General features: G+C 39.7%; 1 protein-coding gene across 3 annotated transcripts in view; it reads left to right on the top strand.

Annotated features, from left to right (window-relative positions):
* The first annotated feature begins 2,132 nt into the window (after nt 1-2,132).
* The window catches only part of AASS (aminoadipate-semialdehyde synthase), a 51,621-nt gene continuing 30,403 nt past the window's right edge, over nt 2,133-23,350 (top strand). The window contains exons 1-9 of one of the 3 annotated variants that reach the window (XM_045062920.1): nt 2,133-2,265; nt 9,232-9,456; nt 13,188-13,364; nt 16,439-16,523; nt 20,034-20,101; nt 20,202-20,348; nt 21,259-21,337; nt 21,464-21,591; nt 22,958-23,106. In XM_045062920.1, the coding sequence (XP_044918855.1) occupies nt 9,247-9,456; nt 13,188-13,364; nt 16,439-16,523; nt 20,034-20,101; nt 20,202-20,348; nt 21,259-21,337; nt 21,464-21,591; nt 22,958-23,106 (1,043 nt within the window). In that variant the 5' untranslated portion in view covers nt 2,133-2,265; nt 9,232-9,246. Of the gene's footprint in view, nt 2,266-9,231; nt 9,457-11,790; nt 11,949-13,187; nt 13,365-16,438; nt 16,524-20,033; nt 20,102-20,201; nt 20,349-21,258; nt 21,338-21,463; nt 21,592-22,957; nt 23,107-23,350 lie in introns of those variants that run through there. The other 2 variants (XM_045062922.1, XM_045062921.1) reach the window with 2 other exon arrangements.

The following is a 23,350-nucleotide window of genomic DNA, read 5'->3' as shown; positions in this document are numbered from 1 at the left end:
CAGCTCCCTCCGTGATGGCTTAAAGCCACCACTATCAAGTGGCACTCCCCCATAGCTTTAGCTAGAGCTCTTTCTGAGCTCTTTCTGAGTTCTGGTGTCCATCCCTTACCCGGTCACATGAAGGCCTGTGGGTACTTCTCACTGTTGCTAGTCCCTGGGGCGTGAGAGGGAGGGCAGCATCTTTTTGTTGCCTTCCTCTATTGCTGCACACACTTACTCCTTTCATGCCTCTCTGTCTCCTAACTTACTCGGTTGGATTGTGCCATCTGTTTCCTTCTGAGACTCTGATCTACGACATGCATAGTATTGTGTTAGAAGCAAAATGGGGAAAAAAGGAGTAAGGATATATATAGCTCACATATGTATTGCTTTTATTAAGGTTTTTGTGAGCTGGCAGTGACAACAGGTAAGGGACGGAGATAGGCTTGATACAAATGGCTATTGTATAAGGAGAACAGTGGTAAGTACATTAAGAGAGGCAGACACAGAGAAGGGAAAGATCTTATCTTTTTGTTATTTAGGGACAGCTTCATTGAGCTGAACCCTAAAGGATGGATTAGTTTTGGAGAGGTGGACATTTTTGTAAATGAGAATTACAGAAAAGTGGACAGCATGAGATACTGGGGGAGAGAAATAATAATTGTCTGTTTCTTAAGACACTTGGCAGAGAACTTTGGATGTCAGCTTATTTTATTCTCATAATGACCCCACGAAGTAGTTCCTATTATTATTCTATTAACAGATAAGGGAACCTGGGCTTTTCTGAAAATGAAGTAAATTCCTCATGATTTACCACTTGAGGGAGAAATTAAGGCTTCTGATTCAGACTCCTAACCCTTAGCGATATAGCAAAGCACGGATTGTCTTTCAGTGTCAGTTTAAGGCTGGTTCTACCATAGAAATAAAGCTGAGATGGCTGATTTTGGCCGAATCTTGAAGCAAATCACATGCCGTGTGAAGGACTTGGGGCAGTGGTCTACAAATAGTGGATAGTCCCAGGGGCTTTTGCTCAGGCTAATGAGATGATCAGAGTTGTGTGCTTAAGGAAACATGACCTAGTCAGTGCATAAAAGGGGTTTGGGTGAGACAGATCACAGAGGGATTTTAAAGGTCGGAGTCAACACCAGAGGTAGGGTTGACAGATGGAGGAAGAACTGAAGCAAATTTCGTGTTTCAGGCCTGGCTCAGTGGTAATTAGGAAGCTGGTGACATCAAGAATAGAGCTGGGAAACCTAATACAAAGGGAAGGCTGTAGAGGAGTCATTAGGAATATGAATCTAGAGATACAGAGGACAGTCTCAGCTTCCAGAAAAGATTTTAATTTTCTCTGCGCTTGGAGTTTATAAGAATGTTCTAGGCTCTAGATTATTGACACAAGAGTTTCATGGTGAAACACATCTGTTTCAGTGGTAGGTATGAGAAAAGGTAGGTATAAGAAAAGTCTGTTGGAGAAAGTTATGAGAATAGGAGGGACAATTACCGTTAGGCCATTGACTTCCTAGAAGGACCACAGATGGGCATCTGGCATTTCTTCAGCCTCTAGCACTGAGGCTAGTCTTTATGAAGCGCATTTCTCCTGTCCCTGTAGGGCCACTGAGGACTTTTTAAGACTAGTAGACTTTGCCACATAGATTCTTAATATTCACTGGATGTGAATATTACTACACTTAATATTCACTGGATATAGATACACTACACTTAATTTGGTAGTCTCAGTTTGTTGGACTCTAAAACTGTTCTAGGAACTGTCATCTGGCCTCACAGGCTTATTATGAAGCTGTGAAATGCTTTGAAAAGTGTGTATCGCTAAAACAAACGTAATACACAAGAGCTCACAACTTTTTTCCGGGAGAGACACACACCTCTCTAGTGTGTAATGCCCGGACTGTTTTCGTCCTCCTGCGTTTCCGCCTGTCCTCTGCTACGGACAGTTACAAACGTGGTCAATAACTGTCCTGGAAGGACGTGATGCCCCCAGCTAAGGACGCACGCAGGTCAGAGATCTAGAAGGCAGAGGGATTTTCGGGGAGGAGCAGGGGCAGGGCATGACCTAGCACCTGGCAGCGCCGACGATTGGCGCAGGAGAAGGTTGTTCCCTCAGGGCGGCCGCTGATTGGCTGCGGGAAGAAGAGGCATGACGTCCTCAAAAGTTGAGCAAACACCTCCTCCTCCCGGCCCGCATCCCAATTTCGGTTGGGAATTCGGAACCTACCCTCTCTGGAGCTCGGAGGTGGCGGGACCCGTCGGCACCTCAGCGGGGACGAGGTGAGGAGGGCCGCCCGGAGGGGGCTGAGCCGCCGGGCGGTGGGCTCAGCCGGCGAGATGCGCTTGGAGATCGCCCGCGAGCTCCGACTGTCCTCCGAGAGCTGCGGGCGAGCTCTGCCTCTCCCACGCCCTGCGCCGCGGGCCACTCGGCGACTCCGCGCAACTCAGTGGTTTCCCGGACCGGCCCAGGGAGAGGGTGGCGAGCTTTTCGGCCTCCCTTGCGAGCGTTTCCTTTGGAGCGAGGGAGGGCTGTCAGCGCAGTCCTAGAATTTTGAATAGCAAAGGCAAGGGATGGCAATTATTATTATTATTTTTCTCTCTCTTTTTGGCCGGGGAAGCAGGAGCAGTCGTTGGGGAATAAAGGATAGATGTGGAAGCTGCAGAACGAACACCCTGTTAATTCTCGGACTGTATATTTATTTGGGTTGGCTGGCGGCGGGGTGTGGTTGATGGAGATTTTGGGGGGCAGCCCTCTCCCTTAACCCCAGCTTTCTCTGTATGCGGTTGCCGGTCGACTTTTCCAGCTCTGGCCTGCTTAGACAAACTCTGATCACAGACTCTTGAACCTGACCATCTCGGGCTGGTCATTCTCTTTGAGGTGGGGACTCCTCTCACCAACACCCCCTCCCACTCCCCCCGCCCCCAGCATACTGCTGTTGCTTGGCTATACTCTAACGGACAAAGAAGATTTAAGAAATTTGGGCACTCAGCAACTCCTGAGACCTTGTGGGGCCTGCGTGTCCAGTGTGAGCACTTAGGCTGGGAAGGGGCACAAGCAGGCGCAGTTCCTCTGCCTGACTGAGTTGCGCTAAATGCCCTAACAACTTCCAGAAGTGATGTGTTTTTCAGACACTGATTTTAGGGGAGTGGGAGTGGGGTGGGCTTGGAGAGAGGAAAGAAGGAAGGGAGAGAGAGCATTCAGTAACCTGAACAAAGGTGGACATTTTTTGATATTGTGGGCAATCAGTTATCAGAATGTGGGGAAGTTGTGGCTATAATTATGCCCATGTAGCTACTCAGGGGACTGAAAGGTCATTTACTCAGGCGGTAACTTTCACATATTTTATGGTAGAAATAAAAAGTTAGCAGGAGCACTTTGCATAGATGCCTCTCTGTCTCTGCGTGTATGTTTTGTCACTTGCACTCTCCCTCTGCCTTTTCCCCATAGATGAGTGAATCCAGGGGTATATGACCTTCTGGCAGTGTAAAGTTTGTGGCCATTCTGCAAAGTGAGTTAGAGGACAAAGATTTAGGCCAATTTGCCCTAGTGATTTTACCACTCTCCAGAAAATCATACTTGTTTTCAGTCTCACTTGTTACTGGTATCAGCATTATCAGAACTTTACTTGGATTTATTTGCAGTGGAGCCCTTTTACCCGCCTCCTCCCCCACTCCCAAGCTTTTAAGCCTTAACAGTCCTTAACAGCTCAGGATTTTGGAAGTGACCTTTGGCATGTGTGCAGTCCTCCTTTAACAGAAAAGTTTTCCAGACAATCCCTTATTAATTATCTTATACAAATAACATTGCATACAGTGGCAAGTATTTTTGGTGAGATCACAAGAAAATTCTATGGAATTAAGAAACTGTACATTTGGCATAGGAAATAACATTACTGTTTTCATTGAATCTAAGATACCATCCATAATAAAATACATCCCTATTTTAGGGCTAAAATATGAAAAATGTGTTATAAATTTAATGAAATACTGTATTAAAATGCTAAGTTATATATATTTTGAACACCGAGGCCTGAAGGGTAAAATTGAGGAGAGGGCTTACCGGGCTCCATTTTGTTTTCCTTGACAAATGAAAAGAAGGAGGGAGGGGGTCAATGTGGAGCCATTGTGAAGGTTTTACTACACTGTGACAAAGAGAAAGGGAAGGTAGTGTTTTCTGTTAGTGGTGTGCTTGTCCCCCCCTCAAGGAGTAAGCAGGCTTGGAGCCTTCTTCTTTTCTTGACATTTATTAAGTATTAATGGTGTGCAAGATAGTACTCAGTATTTTGTGCATATTGGCTCAGATAAACTTCACAGTAGCCCTCCGAGGTAGATACTAATCTGAATCCATTTTGCAGATGAGGCACAAACAGGCCCAGTTATGTACCAAGGTCACAGAGTAAACATTCATAGTTTAGCAAAAAGACAAATAAGCAGGTAAACTTTTTGGATTAGAGTCCAATTTAAAATTAACTTTGCAGTCCATCTCAATGATACTAAATTTGTGGGCTAAAGACCAGAAGAGTCATGGGTTTTAGAGATCTTTGGATGACTTTGAGTAGCTGCTTGAAAACATGAATATTCTTAGACCAGATTAATTAATATTAGTAGATTCCTCCTGCCCCAAGTCTGCTGTTTTTTTTGTTTGTTTTTTAACATATGGTTAACTGTTTTATAAGGAATTTAACATGGAAGCATTAAAAGAATGTACCTATGCAACAGGAAGTGAAAGTCTGGAGGATGGTGTTGCTGCTTGCCCAAGGCTTGTTCTGGCAAGCCTTGGGGTTGGGAGGCATTTGGATTTGTTCTAGGCCATCACCAGGTGTTCTGTTAATTTGGAACCCTTTTGGGCCTCTGGGATTATTATGGTCTGGAAACCAAATATGTATTGTGGGTCACGACTCATGGTGGAGCTGTGGCTTCTGCTCTTGAAGGCAGCTTTTACTTAGATATAATCTTTTATGAATACATCTCACAAAATCTTTGCTTCCTTCATGTGATTTAGGATGGTGGTACAATCAGTGATCATAGTTTATTTCATAGTAACTGAAAGAAAGTGGTGGGGTATGTATGGAATTCTGGGCTTGCTCCATCTATTTATCTATCTATCATCTTTATCTCTAATGACCATTTTCCTTTTCACTTCTGAAAAGGGTAGAAAATACCAAGAACATTTAAAGATGTCCTCCCTGGGGCACATTGTCATGAATACATTGCAAAGATCGATAATTTGTAAATTAAAAGATGTTCTTAAGTCTTTTCCCCATTGAAAGATGGGAAGAGTGGTATGGTGGTATCATAGAGATGTTCTGTTGCTAAGTGCATCCACTCATCGTCCTCCTATCTCAGTGCATGCCTGTGCAATTCACTGTAATACTCCCGTGACTTTTTAGAGTTATTTCAAATTCCTGATTAAAAATGTATACCTTAATTGGATAAACCATAAGTGACTCTTAATCTCACAAAACAGAGGGTTGCTGGGGGGAGGGGGTTTGGGAGAAGGGGGTTGGATTATGGACATTGGGGAGGGTATGTGCTTTGGTGAGTGCTGTGAAGTGTGTAAACCTGGTGATTCACAGACCTGTACCCCTGGGGATAAAAATATATGTTTATAAAAAATAAAAAATTAATAAAAACAAAACAAAACAAACAAAAAAAATGTATACCTTAAAAAAAATGTATACCTTAGTGCTGTTCTTGGTTTACAAAACATAGAGAAGAATCTTTTAAATTTCATTTTCGTGCTATTTGGAACAGTGGCCTTTTATGTGTTGAAGGAAACATACTGTTTAGAAATTGGCAGGGGAAGTTATTTCCCTCTGCTATGTGACACTTCTCTCTCTACCCTTTATTCCTCTTCTTCTGATCCTCCTCCTTATCTTCCCTAGCTCGCTCTTTGTCTCTTCATCTCCTTTTCTTGCTTTCCCACCTCCTCCTCGCTCATCCTACAAACTGTCCTTAGTACTGACAAGTGATCTCACTAGAACCAGTAGGTAAACCAGGGGTCTTCATGCATTGTTTCACTGAAAGCATTGCCAGAAATATACCTCACATTTACTGCCTGATATTCTTGGAAAGGCCCACAAAATTCAGGACAGGGAAATCTAACACAGCCCACCTAGACATTTCCATGAAATAGACACCCACCATGCTCTAAGAACAGTTAAGAAATCCTCACTGCTGCAGTTTCTTGATGACCTTAGAATGAAATGAATTGTGGGCCTGGAGATTTACCACGTTGAGACCAAATTTCGAAGTTCAAGCAATTACTAACGCATTAATACCTGATGCAATTAAATCTCTTGTTCTAAGTACCCAGAAACCGAGAATTTACCTTGGCAATGACTCAGGAAGGATTTTCCGTGGCCCATAGGAAAGGGATCGGTAGAAGCACCCCATGCTGGGGAGAGAACTGATCACTTAAAGTCGAGGCCATATGAATCTAATTTATTTCAGAAATGAGCTGGCAGCAGTTAACATACATCAGATCTACATGGTGTGGATCTGTAGGCTTTGGCTAAGAGAAAAATCCTGAGTGTTAAATATTAACCCAGGAATCCTGCTTCTACTTAGAAGCAGCAGCTCCAGGCAGATTCCAGTTAAGTTTTTTCACCTGTAAAATGAAAATAGTAATAGTATCTACTGATTAAGGTTTTTGCAAGGAGGAAATGAAATAATGTCTGGAAAGTGTTCAGCATAGTGTTTAGCATGGTGTCTATTGTTATCTTTATTTAAAAACAAAGTTAGAATTATGATTTGAGAATTCCCTACAAAAAGTGAAAGTGAAAGCAGCTTCCCAAAGAAACGAGAGGATCTACTCCCTGCTATGCTTCTTTTCTAGTCTCCATAGAAAGTCTGCCTTTGCCGGGCACCTGGGTGGTGGAGGTGGTTAAGCAGCTGCCTTCGGCTCAGATTATGATCTCCAGGTCTTGGGAGGAGTCCCCAGTTGAGCTCCCAGCTCAGCAGGGAGTCTTCTTCTCCCTCCCCTCTGCCCTCCCTGTCTCTCTTTCTCTCTCTTAAATGAATAATCTTTAAAAAAAAAAAAAAAAAGTCTGCCTTTGCAAATATATATGTGTGTATTATTTGTGTGTATGTGTCTGTGTCTCCACACCATATTCCCTATCCTGGACAAGGGAGGTAGGGAGGAAGAGGTGGGATGATGGTCACTGGGGGAGGTGAGGCAGTGCTTATAAATCAAGTTTGGGCGGAGGAGAGACACCAAATTATCTGAACGTGTTCCCTCATATTGGCTCCAAGAATTGCTGCTAAGAATAGAGGATGCAGGGTCACTTGGTCACCTACAGTATGTGAAATAGAGCCCTGTGGGAAAGATGGGACCATTTCTAGGCTTATCTGTGTGTTAAAAACAAAACGAAACAAAACTCACTTATCTTTGGAATTGGTTTTATTTAAGAACCATTGGGATTTAAGTCCTATGGTATTCTTGCAGTTTTTCCTCTGGTTTAGGGAAGAATGAGTGCTATGGACTTGGGCTTGAGTTTGGGCCTGATATAATCTTTTAAAAACAAAACTGTATAAGGGCACGTGGGTGGCTCTTTTGGTTGAGCCTCTGACTCTTGATTTCTGCTTAAGTCATGATCTCAGGGTGGTGAGATAAAGCTGTGTTGAGCTCTGTGCTGAGTGTGGAGGCTGCTTGGCATTCTCTCTCTCCCTCTGCCCCTCCCCTCTGCTCACACATGCTCTCTAGCTTTCTCTCTCTCTCTCTCAAAAAAAAAGACGAATTTTAAAAAACAAAGCTGTATAAAAAAAACAAGAATCAGATAGTGTATATAGCAGTCTTTTACCAGAATATTGCTCATTAGTATTTTGGCCAAGTGAAAGAGCCTGAGCTGCTTTTTTTTTTATCAGTGTGTTTGCTTGCTGTGTGCATCATTTTTCTTACTGTCCTTCTTCTTTCTAAAGTCTTCTTAGCTGATCTCCTTGCTGTTTGCTTTGTTCTTTTAGTCTGTTGTGTTGGGACTTGACCTATAAATTTTCTATCTCAAATGGCAAGTAGTTGCTCCCAGAAAATCCACTTGTATATGCCGCTGTTTAGACAGAACTTCCCCATCTGTAAAGTGGGTCTGGTGTAGAGATTGCAATCTGATGTAACAGAAATGTGTTCATAAGAATTTTGGTGTATGTTAGTAGTGATTGGTAGGAAATTTCTAGAAGCGTGAAATTCAATTTTTGTATTTTGATGCCAACCTTAAACATAAAAAACTAAGGCTTAGCATTGAAATGATCCAGCAGATTATCCTCTGAAATTATCAAGTATATGTAACCATTTGAAGAGGGACAGACTATTGTTTGATATTTATGCTTTAAAAATCTATATAAATTTGACTCTGTGCTGGCACATAGTAAGCCCCTTGTTTATTCAGTTTCTTGATTGAATAAATGAGTTATGCAATCTGGAGTAGCAGAAAACTGGTTGAGGCAGATCTGGGTTTAATATAATAGCAGGAGGAAGTGGTATGGAGGGGAAACCCTGAAAAGGGGAGCAGCATGTTTATAGCAACAAAAGGGGGGGGGGCTAGGACAGTGCTTCTTAACCTTTCAACACCTGTTATGGAGAAGCATGTTTGTTTTGTTTTCTTAAATTTCCAATCTGCCAGGACCAATACTTTTCTAAAATTCATTAACATTGAATTACTAGAAAAATGGTCATGTGGTATAGAGGTTTCCAAGAACTCCCTTTCTATTTCTGTGCATTGCTCATCCAGGACCCGTAAAGAGCAGGTCACCGACTGCCAACAGGCTGCCAGACACACTTGGAGTAGCACCAGTTTAGGGAATGGTCTGAGATGAAACTCCAAAGAGGTTGGAGCTGGATTGTCAAAAATCTTGCACACGATTAAAGGATTCCAGCCTTTGTGCCATCAAAATAGGCATAAATTATCTTTTTGTATTTGCATCATAGGTTAACATGCTTAAAACTTTTGTGCTGAATACATGTTTGACGAAACATATTTCAAAAACTCTTTTGGTTTGGCAAATATTGGCTAGTGTCCTATAATTTACTCTGTACATTTTTATTTTGGAAATAACTTCATTTGTGGAAATTTGGGTTTGTTGGGTAAGGGAGCTCTTCACGTCATCCAAGGTTTCCCTCCCCTTTTCTCTATCTTGTTATATCTCAGTTATATCTAAGTTGGTTGGATTTTACAGCAGATTTCTCAGGAGACCAGAAATGATCTGTGAGCCCTCCTGCCTTTGTTGTCCTGTTCTCTTATGATGTCTTTACAGTCAGCAGGTTTTAAGATGCTGCGAGTACAAAGGACCAAACTGGGCAGGCTGGGGCTCAGCTTCTCCAAAGGGCTTCACCACAAAGCGGTGGTGGCCCTGAGGAGGGAGGATGTGAATGCCTGGGAGAGGAGGGCGCCTCTGGCTCCCCGGCACATCAAAGGGATCACCAACCTGGGATACAAAGTCCTAATACAGCCTTCCAATAGGCGAGCCATTCATGACAAGGTAAATATTTCTTATTTTTTAAATATGTGGGAATAAAATGAAAATCAAGGAGCATCCGAGTAAAAATGCAATGTTTACGAAATCAAGGAACATCTGAATAAAAATGAAATGTTTGCCAATGTACTTAAACACCACATGATGATATTCCTTTGTTTTGATTATAATGAGATTTCTAGTTAGAATTTTTACTTGAGTCCAGAATTTAATGAGTTAAGTATTTTTTTTTTCCACCCTATTCCGTGCTTTCTCCAGGTAAGGGATAGAGGAATTGCCTTTAGAAGGGAGCGATGTCCTTTAGTCATTATGTCCATGTGCAGCCCTGGTTCTAGGACTGGGGAGCCTAAGGCCACTAACACATTACTACATTTCCTGGGAATAAATCATTCTCCTGCATAACCATCAGACCTAAAAAAATAGTAATTCCATAATATCATCTCACATAGCCCATTTCAAATTCCCCATTCTCTCAAATGTCTTTATGGTCTTTTATTTTAATTGAGGCTTAATTAAGGTTAATTGCATTTATTGTTATGTCTCTTTAGTTCTTTTAATTTAGATCTGCGCGCCCTTTTGATTTGTTTATTTCTAAGACATTGACTCTTTTTGAAGAGTCCAGACTACTTGACTTGTAGAATGGTCTGCTTTGGGTGTTACTGGCGATTATATTCAGGTTAAAACACTTCTGATACAAATATTTCCCAGGTGGTGCGTGTTCTTTCCACTCTATCACATCAGACACAAAATACCAGGTTGTCCCAAGGTTAGGAATTCGTGGTCACTTGGCTGAGGTAGTTGCCACCAGGTCTCTCCATTCTCTACATACCTTTTTCTGTTTGTAATTACTGAGTCTTCTGCGGAGTGATGTTTTGAGACCTGTGAATCTTGTGTTTGTTTCTCAGCTACCTTTTGCTAAAGATGTTAGGATACGTTGATGATCTTTCCTGAATCATTTTTAACACGGAAGCTTGCGAAGTGATGATTTTCTGACCTTTTCACTCTTCTAAGTTTACTTGCTGATTTTCTTCTATAGAAAAGAGATTGCCCTTACTTTTTTTGTCTTGCTCTTTTGAGTATCATTATGGCTGTATGGACTTTTTTCATTTAATGTATGATAATCTATTAACCATTTTTTTTTAATGTCCCAGTTATCCCAAATTCGAGATAGAGGGTTCCTTTAAGGGTGCTCCTCTGTCCTTTGGAGCACTTGATCTTTCAGCTTTCTTGTTTCCTGCACCAACAAATGGTCTTAGTCTTACCTTGTGCTTTTTTTGCCCTGCACCTGGGATTAGTCAACTATCTCACCAGGGAGCTCTGATTTCTTTTAGTATATAGAAACCAAGATCTGATATCTGGTGTTAAGTGTGCTTATTTTTACTGAGATATTGTTTCTCTTAGCACTTTTAGTGAATAGAGCTAAGAAATAAGATTACACATACATATAGTATATATTACTTTATATTACTTCATCATGAATCCATACGGATATTTCAAACTAAAATTTTTAACATTGCAGGTTTTTCTTAAAAACACTTAAAATTTTATATTTACATATATTTTCTCCACTAGTGAAAATTTTAATTCTTTATAATATTAAGGCATGCTTTTTGTTTTATCTTGTATTATACATAAAATAGTTTTGGAATCATGATAGCTATTATTATAACTAACAATAAACCTATAAATGTTAACAGAGTAGATCTTAAAAGTTCTTATGCAACTGTGCATGGTGACAGATGTTAACTAGATTTATTTTGGCGAACATTTTGCAATACATACAAATATCGATTATTATGTTGTATATGTGAAACTATATAATGTATGTCAATTATACCTCAATAAAAAAATAAACCTATTAAATGGAGTTTAGTATTTTTTGAATAAACAAAGTGTTTCTGCTTTTAGAATATATCTCACAAAGAATATTCAGATTGCTGTATTAAAGTTATTTGAGTTATTCTTTCTATATAGTTATATTGTCTATGTGATATTCAGTTGGATTTATATATTTTTTTCTATACATTTTCAAGGTTGCTTTAAATCGTTTTTGATTTAATTATGTTTTTAAGATAAGTGAAACATTTAAAAGTTTCAAATGTTTGAACTATGTAAAATGATGCAATGTAGAAAGTCTTCTTATCTTAATCCCTTACATCCTGTTCCTACCCTCTCCATAGTTTACCATTGTCATTAGTTTCTGACCTATTATTCCTATGTTTCTTTCTGTAAAAATGAGCGTGTGTGTGTGTGTGTGTGTGTGTGTGTTCTCAGTTTCCCCCTTAGTCTTACATAGAAGGTTGTAAACTATACATACTCTATCTTACCTTGTTTGTTTAGTCAGTGAGATGTCCTGGAACTCACTCCTTGTCTGTTCATGGAGATCCGCTTCATTCTATTTAATGGCTGTGTTTTAATGTCATAATTACTCCGTGATTTGTGATTTATTTAACCAGTCTACTACAAATGGACAAATAGATTGTTTTCAAAGAAACCAGGTATGAATCATATGTTCACTCTTGTAGTATCTGTCCATCTGTAGTTTCCTTTAAAGTAGATTCCTAACTAGATTCATCTTCCTCTTATTCAGCTGCCACTTTTGATGCTCTTTTAATTCTGCCTGGATCATGCTAACCCTTTATTTAGAAGTCTGAAATGACTTCTATTGCCTCCATGTGCTAGATACCCAATCTCAGTTAAATGTGTAAGCCTCAGATTTCCCATTGATTAAATGGCTGTAATAATAATACCTACCTCATGGGAGTTTTAGGAAAATTATATGAGATAATTCCTGAAAACAGCTTAGGAAAGCAACTACTAATTTATTAATAAATGTTGATGATGATTTTAATTTTTTATCCAGTAAAGACCATATTCACCGTAATAGTCTTCTTTTCCAAATTGACTTATCCCTTATGCCCTAAATATCTCCTTACTTTCCTGCCTCCATATTTGTATATATTTCTTCAATTCTTTCTACTGATACTACCACCTTGCATCTCCCATCTCTCCAAATCCTACCTAGCCTTTTAGATTACTTTAAAGTTTCATATTTCCTTGATAATCTCACCCAGGAATTATCTCAGTATCCATTAAACTAATGTATCACTTAGATTCTGCTGTTCATAATTCTTTTGAATTCAGCCTCATTTACTATGCTCCTAACTTCTTTTTACTGTATTTCATGAGCTTCTTTATAGGAAGGATGTTGTCTGCCTTTTTAGTGTGTCTTACCATCTCATCTCTAGCACAGTCTGCTGGATGGAGTGGGGCAGTAATAAATACTAATTGAACCCCCCCCAAAAAAAAAGAAAGAAAAAGAAAAGAAGAAAAGTAAAAAGTAAATATTGCAGATATATGTCTTTCTTTTCAAAATACACCTGAGTAGTAAATTGCTATTTTGCATTTAACATTTCAGTGCATTGTTGATACAAAATATACATTTCACAAATATTTTAAAATCATATGTGCTAGTAGTTATGACACAGTATTCTCTGCTCTTAAATAGGAGTAGGTGGTGAATTTTCTAATTTTTTTTGCTATAAAAGTCAAACTTGTTAAATTGATCTTCAGCAAGAAAGTAAAATACTAGAAGTAGCTATTCTACTATTTGTTCTGATCCATACAGATTTTATGCCTTCAAAAGATTGTGCCTTTAATTGATACACTTATTTATTAAAGAAAATAAGAATATAACAAATTAGGGAAATAACTTTTAACCAAAATTGCATTCCCAGGAATATGTCAAAGCTGGTGGCATTCTTCAGGAGGATATTTCTGAAGCTTGTCTAATTTTGGGAGTTAAAAGACCCCCAGAGGAAAAATTAATGTCTAAGAAGACTTATGCATTCTTCTCCCACACAATAAAGGCTCAGGAGGCCAATATGGGCTTGCTGGATGAGATTCTGAGACAGGTAATTAGTGACCAGTAATCATAAATGTTAATATAGAAAGAGTATTTTTTTCTATCTTTAAATGTCAAGTGGAGTTTTAGTTTCCTTTCAGCATGTAGGAAATACATCATGTTATTCACCTCAGTAGGAAAGGTGATCTGTGAATTAGTGCTTGAATAGTTCTGCTGCTCTTAGGGCTTCTCTGCTGTGCATGTTTGGAATTTAATAAGAGAAACCAAACATTTCATTCCTTTTGTACTGAAATGGAAAAAAAATGATAAAAGTGTTCCCCCCAAATGATTAGCATTTTATAATGCCAATTGGTCAGATACTACCAAGTAGAATTGAGAGCTGAAAAGAGCTTCGGGGATCAAAAAAATCCACTTCCCTCATTTCTCAGATGGAGCCCAGAGAGGTGAAGTGACTAGACTGAGGTTGCACAGCTCTGTAGTGCCAGAACTGGACTGGGAATTATTTTTACATTTATTATCATTCATGAAGGAAGAAATCATTTTTTGAGATATAAGTACTATACAAAAACTCTAAAGTATTAATTCAACAAATACTTAGTGTCTGCATTGTGACTGATCTTCTTCACTGCAGTGGCAATAAAGGAACTCTGTCTTCACAGAGCTTACATTCTAGTGGGAGGAGACAGATGATAAATATATAAATAAGATATCTCATCTGTCACTTGGAGATATGTGTGTTGGACATCAATATAATACAGAAGGAAAAGGGGGGTTTTGGGCAATGTGGGTGGATGATAGTTTAAATAGGACGATCGGGGAGAGCCTCACTGCAAATTTGGCATTGAGCAGAAATTCAAAGGATGTGAAGGATCAAGTCATATCTGTCAGGTAAGAGTTTTCCAAGCGGAGAGCATACTAGTGCAAGGTCCTGTGGGTCTGGCTGAGTGGAGGATTAGTAAATCATGTTCTTAAAGATTTTTTTTTTTTTAATTTGACAGAGAGACATCACAAGTAGGCAGAGAGGCAGGCAGAGAGAGAGAGAGGAGGGAGCAGGCTCCCTGCTGAGCAGAGAACCTGATGCGGGGCTTGATCCCAGGACCCTGAGACCATGACCTGAGCCGAAGGCAGAGGCTTAACCCACTGAGCCACCCAGGCGCCCCAGTAAATCATGTTCTAAAGTGCTTATTCAGCCTGCCGTATGGATAATATTGGAGATGGGAGGAGAAAATTGATAAGATTGTTAGTCTAGACTAGTATGGATACCAGGTTCCAAATGACAGTAGCTTGCACAAGGGAGTGGAAGTGTGGAAGTAGAGGTGGTGATACAAAGACTGTATTTTAGAAGTCAGATCCTGCAGAAGTTACAGGTGAAACAAATGTGGAATATGAGAGAAAGAGCAAATGAGAGGAGTCCAGGGTCTTTGCTTGGGCAATTTGAAGGAGTGTCCACAGACTGAGATGATGGTACTGCAAGAGGGAGCAGGCTTGGGTGGGTCCACCAGGAGACAGGAGTCGAGTTTAGGGCTGCTGAGTTTAATTGGTCCATTGGACATCTAAGCAGATTTCAGACTTTAGACATTAGATTTTAAAGAGGGAGCCATTGATAATGAGTTTGTAGCTCCAGGCGACTCCTCCCGATACATATTTGCGGTTGTTAGAGACTTGATGGCATCTAAGACTGGGAGACATGATGAGGGTAGGCAGTAAGTGTAGATAGAGAAGTCCAAGGTATAAGCCCTGGGGTAAGAATGCTAGATTAGAGCATTAGAAACTAGACTAGAATCTAAGGATAGGCAGAGGACAGGAGACCTCACAAACTGTAAAAGGAAGGGAGGAAATTGTGTTCTGTATGGGCCTATAGAATACATTCTATCATTTCAAATTTACAAGACCTCTGCTAGTGAATTCCCAGTGGTTTTGAAAAACAAACTCAAAAAGTAATTAATGTAAATAATGCTACAAGAAAAAGGTTTCACCTTAAGCAGATAAACTCCTTTAAAAGTACTTAGGAGGGGCGCCTGGGTGGCTCAATGAGTTGAGCCTCTGCCTTCAGCTCAGGTCAGGATCTCAGGATCCTGGGATCAGGCCCCACATCAGGGTCTCTGCTCAGTGGGGAGCCTGCTTCCCCCCACCCCCCACCCCGCCCCTGCCTGCCTCTCTGCCTACTAGTGATCTCTATCCATCAAATAAATTAAAAACAAATCTTTTAAAAATAAATAAATAAAAGTACTTAGGAAGGATTTTCTTTTTTGTTACATGAACTTTTGTTTGTTACAAGAGAACTGAACAAAAACAACTGCTTTTTGGCAGTATTTTGTAACCAGTTACTTAGAGTTGGATGAATAGTAAACATTCTTATATTCAGGCACATGGTAAAAATCATATGCTCTTTGAGGAGATAAAGTGACTATTTAAGACATTCTGTAATTACAGTATATCAGTAGCTTTTAATGTGAGTTAATAAAACATTGCTGAGAGGGAAGATTCCCAAAGACAGAAGAATGTGGTTTCCGTGAAGGTGAGAAAATGAAAAGCAGGTGGCATGTACTACTTTGTAAATGAAGTTTACTTATAAAAGGATGAAGAGAGAACAAAGAGGGAAGGTGGAAGGGAGAGAGAAAATGAGATTTGTGTGTATGGACTTGAGAAGGGGGTGTTGTCATTTTTAAGGTAGGAAGGAGCAGTGTACAAAGGGGTAATGCAGGAAAGCGTGGTCTTGGAAGACATGGGGAAAAGCTGGGATCCAGTTTACAGGGATTAGCCTTGGGAGGGACTTGTTTTCTTTGAGACTAGAGGGAAGGATGTGGGGATGAGTGGACTGTAGATAGATATGTAGATTGTGCTGGCCTAAAACGTAAAGGAAATCATGCCTTTCCAATTTTATTGACCACATTCAGGGGGCATTTATCACCCTACTGGGACCATCTCTAATCACAGACCTATCAGTAGTTTGTGACCCAGCATTTTCTGGATATTTCATGGTGCACCTGATGGTAACTTACAAAGTCAAGATATATTTTATAAGAGGAAGAAATGTGATATATTTATTTTCTCATATATATGCTTTACTCATTGAGATTAAGCTTAGTTGGTCTGGGTGAAAATTTTTTATCCTTTCTTCAGGAAATCCGACTTATTGATTACGAGAAAATGGTGGATCATAGAGGAACACGGGTAGTGGCGTTTGGACAGTGGGCAGGTGTGGCAGGTAGGTATGCTAGGGTTTTTACAGCACCCACTTTTTAAATTTGCCTGGGAAGTAACTGTGTTTTCTTTTTTTCTATGGCTAGAGCAGGGAAGTGTTCATTTCCACCGATAAAAATAAACATGGGGAGGGCGCCTGGGTGGCTCTGCCTTCAGCTCAAGTCATGATCTCAGGGTCCAGGGATAGAATCCCGCATCGGGCTCTCTGCTTGGCAGGGAGCCTGCTTCCTCCCCTCTCTCTCTGCCTGACTCTCTGCCTATTTGTGATCTCTCTCTGTCAAATAAATAAATAAAATCTTTAAAAGAAAAAAAAAATAAACATAGGGATACAGCTAAGGGTGATGAATATTAGGGGAATAAAAAAGTAAATCATTACATATCTTTATTACAAAAGTTAGAAAGAAAAAGCAGGGAAAAGGAGAACAACTATGAATAGGATCTGACTTTGAAGGTAGCTCTATCTGGAAGACTCGGAGAGGTCAGTTTGGTGGTGAGAAGTTGTGGAGGAGAAGAAAAGGGGGGAAAGAGAGGGAAAAGATAGAGGGGCAGGAATCAAGAGAAGAAAGGATAAGAACTGGAATTGGGGGGAAAGTCCTCTTGACTTTTGGCCCACTTAGTACTTTGAGCCTTCTTTAGTTGAAGAAACATCACTTCATGTTATAACTCTACATCAGATTAGAATTCGAAGGTCTGTAATTGTTAGAACAAGTAGAAAATTGGTGGAAATATAGAACAGTAAAACACCATCAGCTACTCTGATATAATTGAGGCTTCTTGAGCCACTCACCCAGATGGCCCATAAGAACAAAACAGTTCTTAATAAACATAAAATGTTTTAAATCATAGAGTATGTGCTCTGACTATAATAAAGTTGATGTTTTCTAGATACCTAGAAAATTTCCAGGTATTTGGAAGGTAAACAATGTATTTTTGAATAACTGATGAATCAAGAAGGAATCACAGGAAAATAAGTAAATACGTTGAATTCAATGAAAATTTAAAACAGCATACCAGAATTTATGGGGTGCAGATAAGGTAGTGCTTGGGAGGAAATTTATAACATTTAATGCTTTTATTAGAAATGAAGAATTTAGATCACAAATTAGTGATCTAAACTTCCATCTTATGAAGCAAGAAAATGAAGAAGTAATTAAACCCAAAGCAAATACAAGGAAAAGAATAATAAAGAGGGAAAATCAATGAAATCAGAAGCTAGTTTTTTTTTTTTTTTTTTTAGCAAATCACTAAAATCAATAGACCTCCAGTTAGGCTGATTAGAAAAAGGCACAATTTACCAATATTAGGAATACAAGAGGGGTCATCACTATATTTCATATAGACATTAAAAGGGAAAGAAAATATTATGAATAGGCTAATAAATTTGACAGTGTTGATCAAATAGACAAATCCTTGAAAGATGAAAATGACCAAAACCAACTCAAGAAATAAAAAACTTGAATATCAATGTACATAAGAAATTCTACTCATAGGCTTTTATCAAGAGAAATGAATTACTTTTTTTTACAAAGACTTATTTCTAGTAGCTTCATTCTAATAGTGTAAAAATAATCCAAATGTCTATCAGCAGAAGAATGGATAAATAAGTTGTGATATACCCATAAAATGGAAGCTCCTTGTCAATAAAAAGAAGTAAACTACTGAATAAATACTGAAACTACACTGAATTATGTGTGAATCTCAAAAACATGCTGAGTAAAAGCAGACACATAAAAAAAGTATATACTAATAATTTCACTTATATGAAACTGTAGAATTAACTACTCTGTACAGAGAGAAGTAAAACGAGTACTTTTCTGGGGCAAAGAGCTGGAGAGGATTGACTGGGGTGATGGAAATATTGTATATCTCAGTTATGTTGGTGGTAATACGGGTGCATACATATGTTCACGGTTATCAAACCATGCACTTTAAATTGGTGCATTTTGTTGAATATAAATTACTCTTTTAAAAGTTGACTTCAGGGGTGCCTGGGTGGCTCAGTGGGTTAAAGCCTCTGCCTTCGGCTCAGGTCATGATCTCAGGGTCCTGGGATCGAGCCCCGCATCAGGCTGTCCACTCCGCGGAGAGCCTGCTTCCTCCTCTCTCCCTTTCTACCTGCCTTTCTGCCTACTTGTGATCTCTGTCTGTCAAATAAATAAATAAAATCTTTAAAAAAAAAAAAGTTGACTTCAGAAAAAAGATCAAAGAACATTTGGAAGGGATACAGAGAAGGAAAGTTCTGTTCCTAAAAAGAAGAAGAGGAGAATGGATGCTGAGGTCTTTGCTGTGGGTATGCTGAGTTTTAACTATTTGAGTCCAAACTGAGAAATTCGTTAAGATAGTTGATCAGGTCTTGAAATAAAATAACCTGTGTTAGAGATACAGACTTGGGGTCATCAGTGTATACAGAATACTTGAAATTTAGGACTGGATAAAATTAGCTAAGGAAAAAAAAATATAGGGATTGAAGAGAGTAGGTCCCTGGACAGAATCTTGAGGCCAGCTAATTTTTAAAAAGGACCTTAAGGAAAGGGCAGAGAATACAGAAAGAAATGGGCATGAGAAGAGGTACCTATAGAAATGTAGGATGAAAATTTTCAAGTTAGGGATCCTTGGGGAAGTGAGGGTTCCACGTTGCCAGATACCACTGACAGGTAAGTCAAGATCTGACAGTTGTTCCCTGAGTTTAGCTATTTAGATAACTAAAATTGCCAATGGCATTCATAAGGTCAGTGCTGACATTGTATTTGTTTGTTCATTAGTTTTGGTTTGAGAGGAATCTAAGTGTCTTTAAATGTTGATAAGAGTGAGCCAGTATATTGTGCTAAGACAACTAACTCAATCAGAGAAAGACAAGTATATGATCTCACTGATATGAAGAATTTGAGAAACAAGACAGAGGATCATAGTGGAAGGAGGGAAAAATGAAACAAGATGAAACCAGAGAGGGAGACAAACCGTAAGAGACTCTTAATCTCAGGCAACAAACTGAAGGTTGCTGGAGGGGAGGGGGTTGGAATGGATGGGGTGGCTGGCTGATGGACACTGGGGAAGGTATGTACTATGGTGAGGCTGTGCATTGTGTAGGACTGATGAATCACAGACCTGTACCCCTGAAACAAATAATACAGTGTATGCTAATTTAAAAAGAAACAGTAAGCCAATAAGGAAGGACAGTGAAAGGAATAATTTCCAAAGTGAATTCCTTAGAGAAGGAATGGGATCGAGCCCCGCATGGAATTTGGAGCAAAGGTGGAGAGAATAACCTTAGAAAAGAAGAAGGACACTTTTCATTTGCCAGGGTTGAAAGTGGAAGGGACTAGACAGGGATGCCGCTGCGTAGTGCTCTCGATGGCAGACGATGGAGGGGACGGATACGGTGACCACTGGGCCCCTTCCGAATCCACGGTGCTGCAGTCTGTGCTTCATCAGAGCACCGAGCAGGTTGCAGAGAGGGGGAGAGCAGCTTCAACCCCCGACTGATGGCTTTTCTGTTGGTCTGATTCTGCAATAGGGATGATCAACATTTTACACGGAATGGGGCTAAGGCTCCTCGCTTTGGGACATCACACACCTTTTATGGTGAGATGTGTATTTTGTTCATTTTTTGGAAAATGTGTATCATTTTTTGGACAATGTCTCAGGCAGTTGACTGATTTAATTCCTGTGTGTTTGCCTGCAGCACATTGGCATGGCCCATAACTACAGGAACAGCAGCCAGGCCGTGCAAGCTGTCCGCGATGCTGGCTATGAAATATCTCTGGGTTTGATGCCAAAGTCGATAGGGCCTTTAACATTTGTGTTCACAGGGACTGGTAATGTATCTAAGGTAACTTCTTCGATGTTTCTAAGGAAGTCTTTCTGGAAAGCAGCCCGAACTCTGAAACTAGCCCAAGGAATGTGAACATTTTTGGTCATCTCAGAGCCTTGCTTCTGGATGAGTAGGCGTTCTGTTTTTGGTACTTTTTTTTTTTTTACCTAGGTAACCTTTCCCCAGTATAGAGCAGTAATGGTCCAAACTTAACTTTCTTTGCTGTCGTTTGACTCCAACCTGTCACAGTATTTGAACACTTTTTCTTTCTAAAGAAATAAATCATTGTTAGTGGTACATAGGTCTGTTCTTAAGGTGATCTCTTTTACCTTCATCACAAAGATAGCCAGAAATTTGGAAGTGAGCACAGGATGTAAATTTTAAAAAATGATTTGAAGTTTTGCCCAGAAGATTTTAGGAAGCTTAATACAGGATCAGAATTCATACTTTTTCTTCCTTCTGGGATGGTTTTGAGAAGGCGATTGTGATCCTGCAGGGATCTTCTCTCAATGAAAACATATTACTAATAGGACATCACTCTTTGTATTATACTGTGAGATAGGCATCTGATTTTTTTCAGAGGAAATACAGTTTTGTCACTTGAAATAGCTCTGCAATGAAACAAAAAGTAAATAGAAATATTTTATTGTGCCCTCATTTTTAAACACCTTTGTGTCTACTCTGAGTAACTTTAGTTAAAAAAAAAAAATGAAAGCTCCTTCCAATGGATGCTGTTCCTACTGGAATAAAAGTTGGTTTGTAGGCTGTGTGAAAGAAGCTTATCTGTACTTCTGTGTTGCACACTTCGTCTCTGGGCAGGACAAATGGAGCTAATAATTGTGGGAAAAGTGAATTGGAATCTTTGCAGGAAAACATGTTGGCTTCTTTCCTATTGATTTTTAGATTTTTACTCATGCATTATTTACAGGGAGCCCAAGAAATCTTCAATGAGTTGCCTTGTGAATATGTGGAACCACATGAATTAAAAGAAGTTTCCCAAAATGGAGGTAAGGGGAGGGGAATGACTGTATGTATCTTTTACTGTTTTTAACAGTTTCTGTGTTATAATACTTTATCACCATAAATCTTTATCATTTGTCACCTACTTTACTAATTTCTTTCTCCTCTCCAAGACCTGAGAAAAGTGTATGGGACGGTGTTAAGTCGCCATCATCATCTTGTCAGGAAAACAGATGGTGTGTATGATCCTGTAGAGTATGACAAATACCCTGAGCACTACATAAGTCGTTTTAATACTGACGTGAGTATCACACTCAGCTTCTCACTTCGTTGCTCCTAATATGCTATAGTTAGGCTGTTTTCAAGGAGAGAGATTACTAATGTATATAGTGGTTTTCAGTTCCCCATATTGACTTGTGAATCCTTTGGGTTGGCCTTAGAAGTTGTTGGCTTTTATTGATGTTGGGAGCGGGCTTTACTTAGTGGTTTTGCTGGGTATGCCCTTAGTTTCAATATCTCTATTTCTGCTTTAGGTCTGCATGTGCCCAATAACTCTAAATCATTTCCTGTGGAATACTCTTTTCTGTATTTACCTTGGACTGGTCAGTGCAATTGGCAAAGCACAATGTCTATGAGGTTTCATCTCAACCTAGGGTCATCCCTTCTATGGACACAAATTGCAGTCATAACCTCAGACAGTTGTCTTGGAATCCATGGCATTGATTACAGAGGACTAGAGTGAAACAGCACAGTTACATAAGCACAGGCCTGTCCCCATGGTACAGAAAGTTTCCTATAATACAGAACCTTCTGATGGGGACATACTGGCTGTATCTTCTAAGAAGAAAAATGTATGTATGTAGGAGTCACTGTGAAGTCGTCCTCAAAATCAGCAAACCAAAAAATAAAAAGTTCAAAATAAAAAGTTCAGAAATACGTTTGAACAGTAAGATAGCAGATTCTGGTATGAAATACAGCTGTTATGGCATGTAGAGCATGTCGTAGAGAAGGACTTTTACCTGTAGCTTGAGAATGCTTGAGATGTTTGGGAAAGAAAAATTATGAAACTAGTTTCAGACTGAAAAATTAAAAATCTCGTACATTCCCATCCCTTGTTGTTCCCCCAGTCACAGAAATATTGGTGATTGGATGCCTCCTAAAATTTATAATGACCTAGTTACCATGTATACATGTGTGTAGCACGTTTGTCCATGGAGCTTATAGATGTTATCTGACTCAGTCCTCACAGCATTCCTTTGAGGAATGGGGTACATGTTATCCCAGTCTGGCAGGTAAGGAAAATAGAGACCAGAGAAGTTGAAGTAGCATGATGTAGATCACACTACTGGTGGTTGAGCTGGAAATAGAGGGCTAGGTCACTTGATTCTGTCCTTTTCCTTTTCTTGGCCATGCACTACCTTAGGAAACAGAAATATTAATATATCTATGCTCATAGACTTATCTTTCATGGAGTAATTCTACACTGAAATCTGGGTGGGTATTTATTGTCCTCACCTCCCAGAATGACCACTGATGTGGCAAATAATAAAGTCAGTTTGAAGTAATATTAAATTATTTCTCATGAACTTTACTGATAGCTCTCTTTCAGCCTGCTGCTTTGAAATTTGCCATTGCCTATCTTGTTCAAGTCGGCACTTGCTTTACAGATTGCACCCTATACAACTTGTTTAATTAACGGAATCTACTGGGAGCAAAACACCCCTCGTCTGCTAACTCGCCAAGATGTCCAGACTCTCTTGGTTCCAGGCAAGTCCTCTGTTGCCGGTGTGGAAGGCTGCCCTGCATTACCGCACAAGTAAGCACTTTACTTCAGTAAGGATGGCAGTTTTCAGCAGCAGAGCCCACTCTTAGGGTATCATCTACAGGGGATTCACATACACAGGACTTGACCGTTAAAGACTAGTGGTCTGCTTTATTTCACTCAATTTCTTTGCTGCATTTGACAGTTCACCTTCCTTCTTCTTAAAACTCTCTTCTCAACTCTACATGAAGCTCAAAGGTAAACTCCTTAGAAAGATCTTCTATGTCCCTCTCCCCAT

The sequence above is a fragment of the Mustela putorius genome, unplaced genomic scaffold (genome assembly GCF_011764305.1).
Source record: "Mustela putorius furo isolate JIRA1106 unplaced genomic scaffold, ASM1176430v1.1 tig00003845_pilon_pilon_pilon, whole genome shotgun sequence".
Taxonomy (NCBI): domain Eukaryota; kingdom Metazoa; phylum Chordata; class Mammalia; order Carnivora; family Mustelidae; genus Mustela; species Mustela putorius.
The sequence above is the reverse complement of the archived record's forward strand: the minus strand, read 5'-3'. Positions and strand labels throughout refer to the sequence as shown.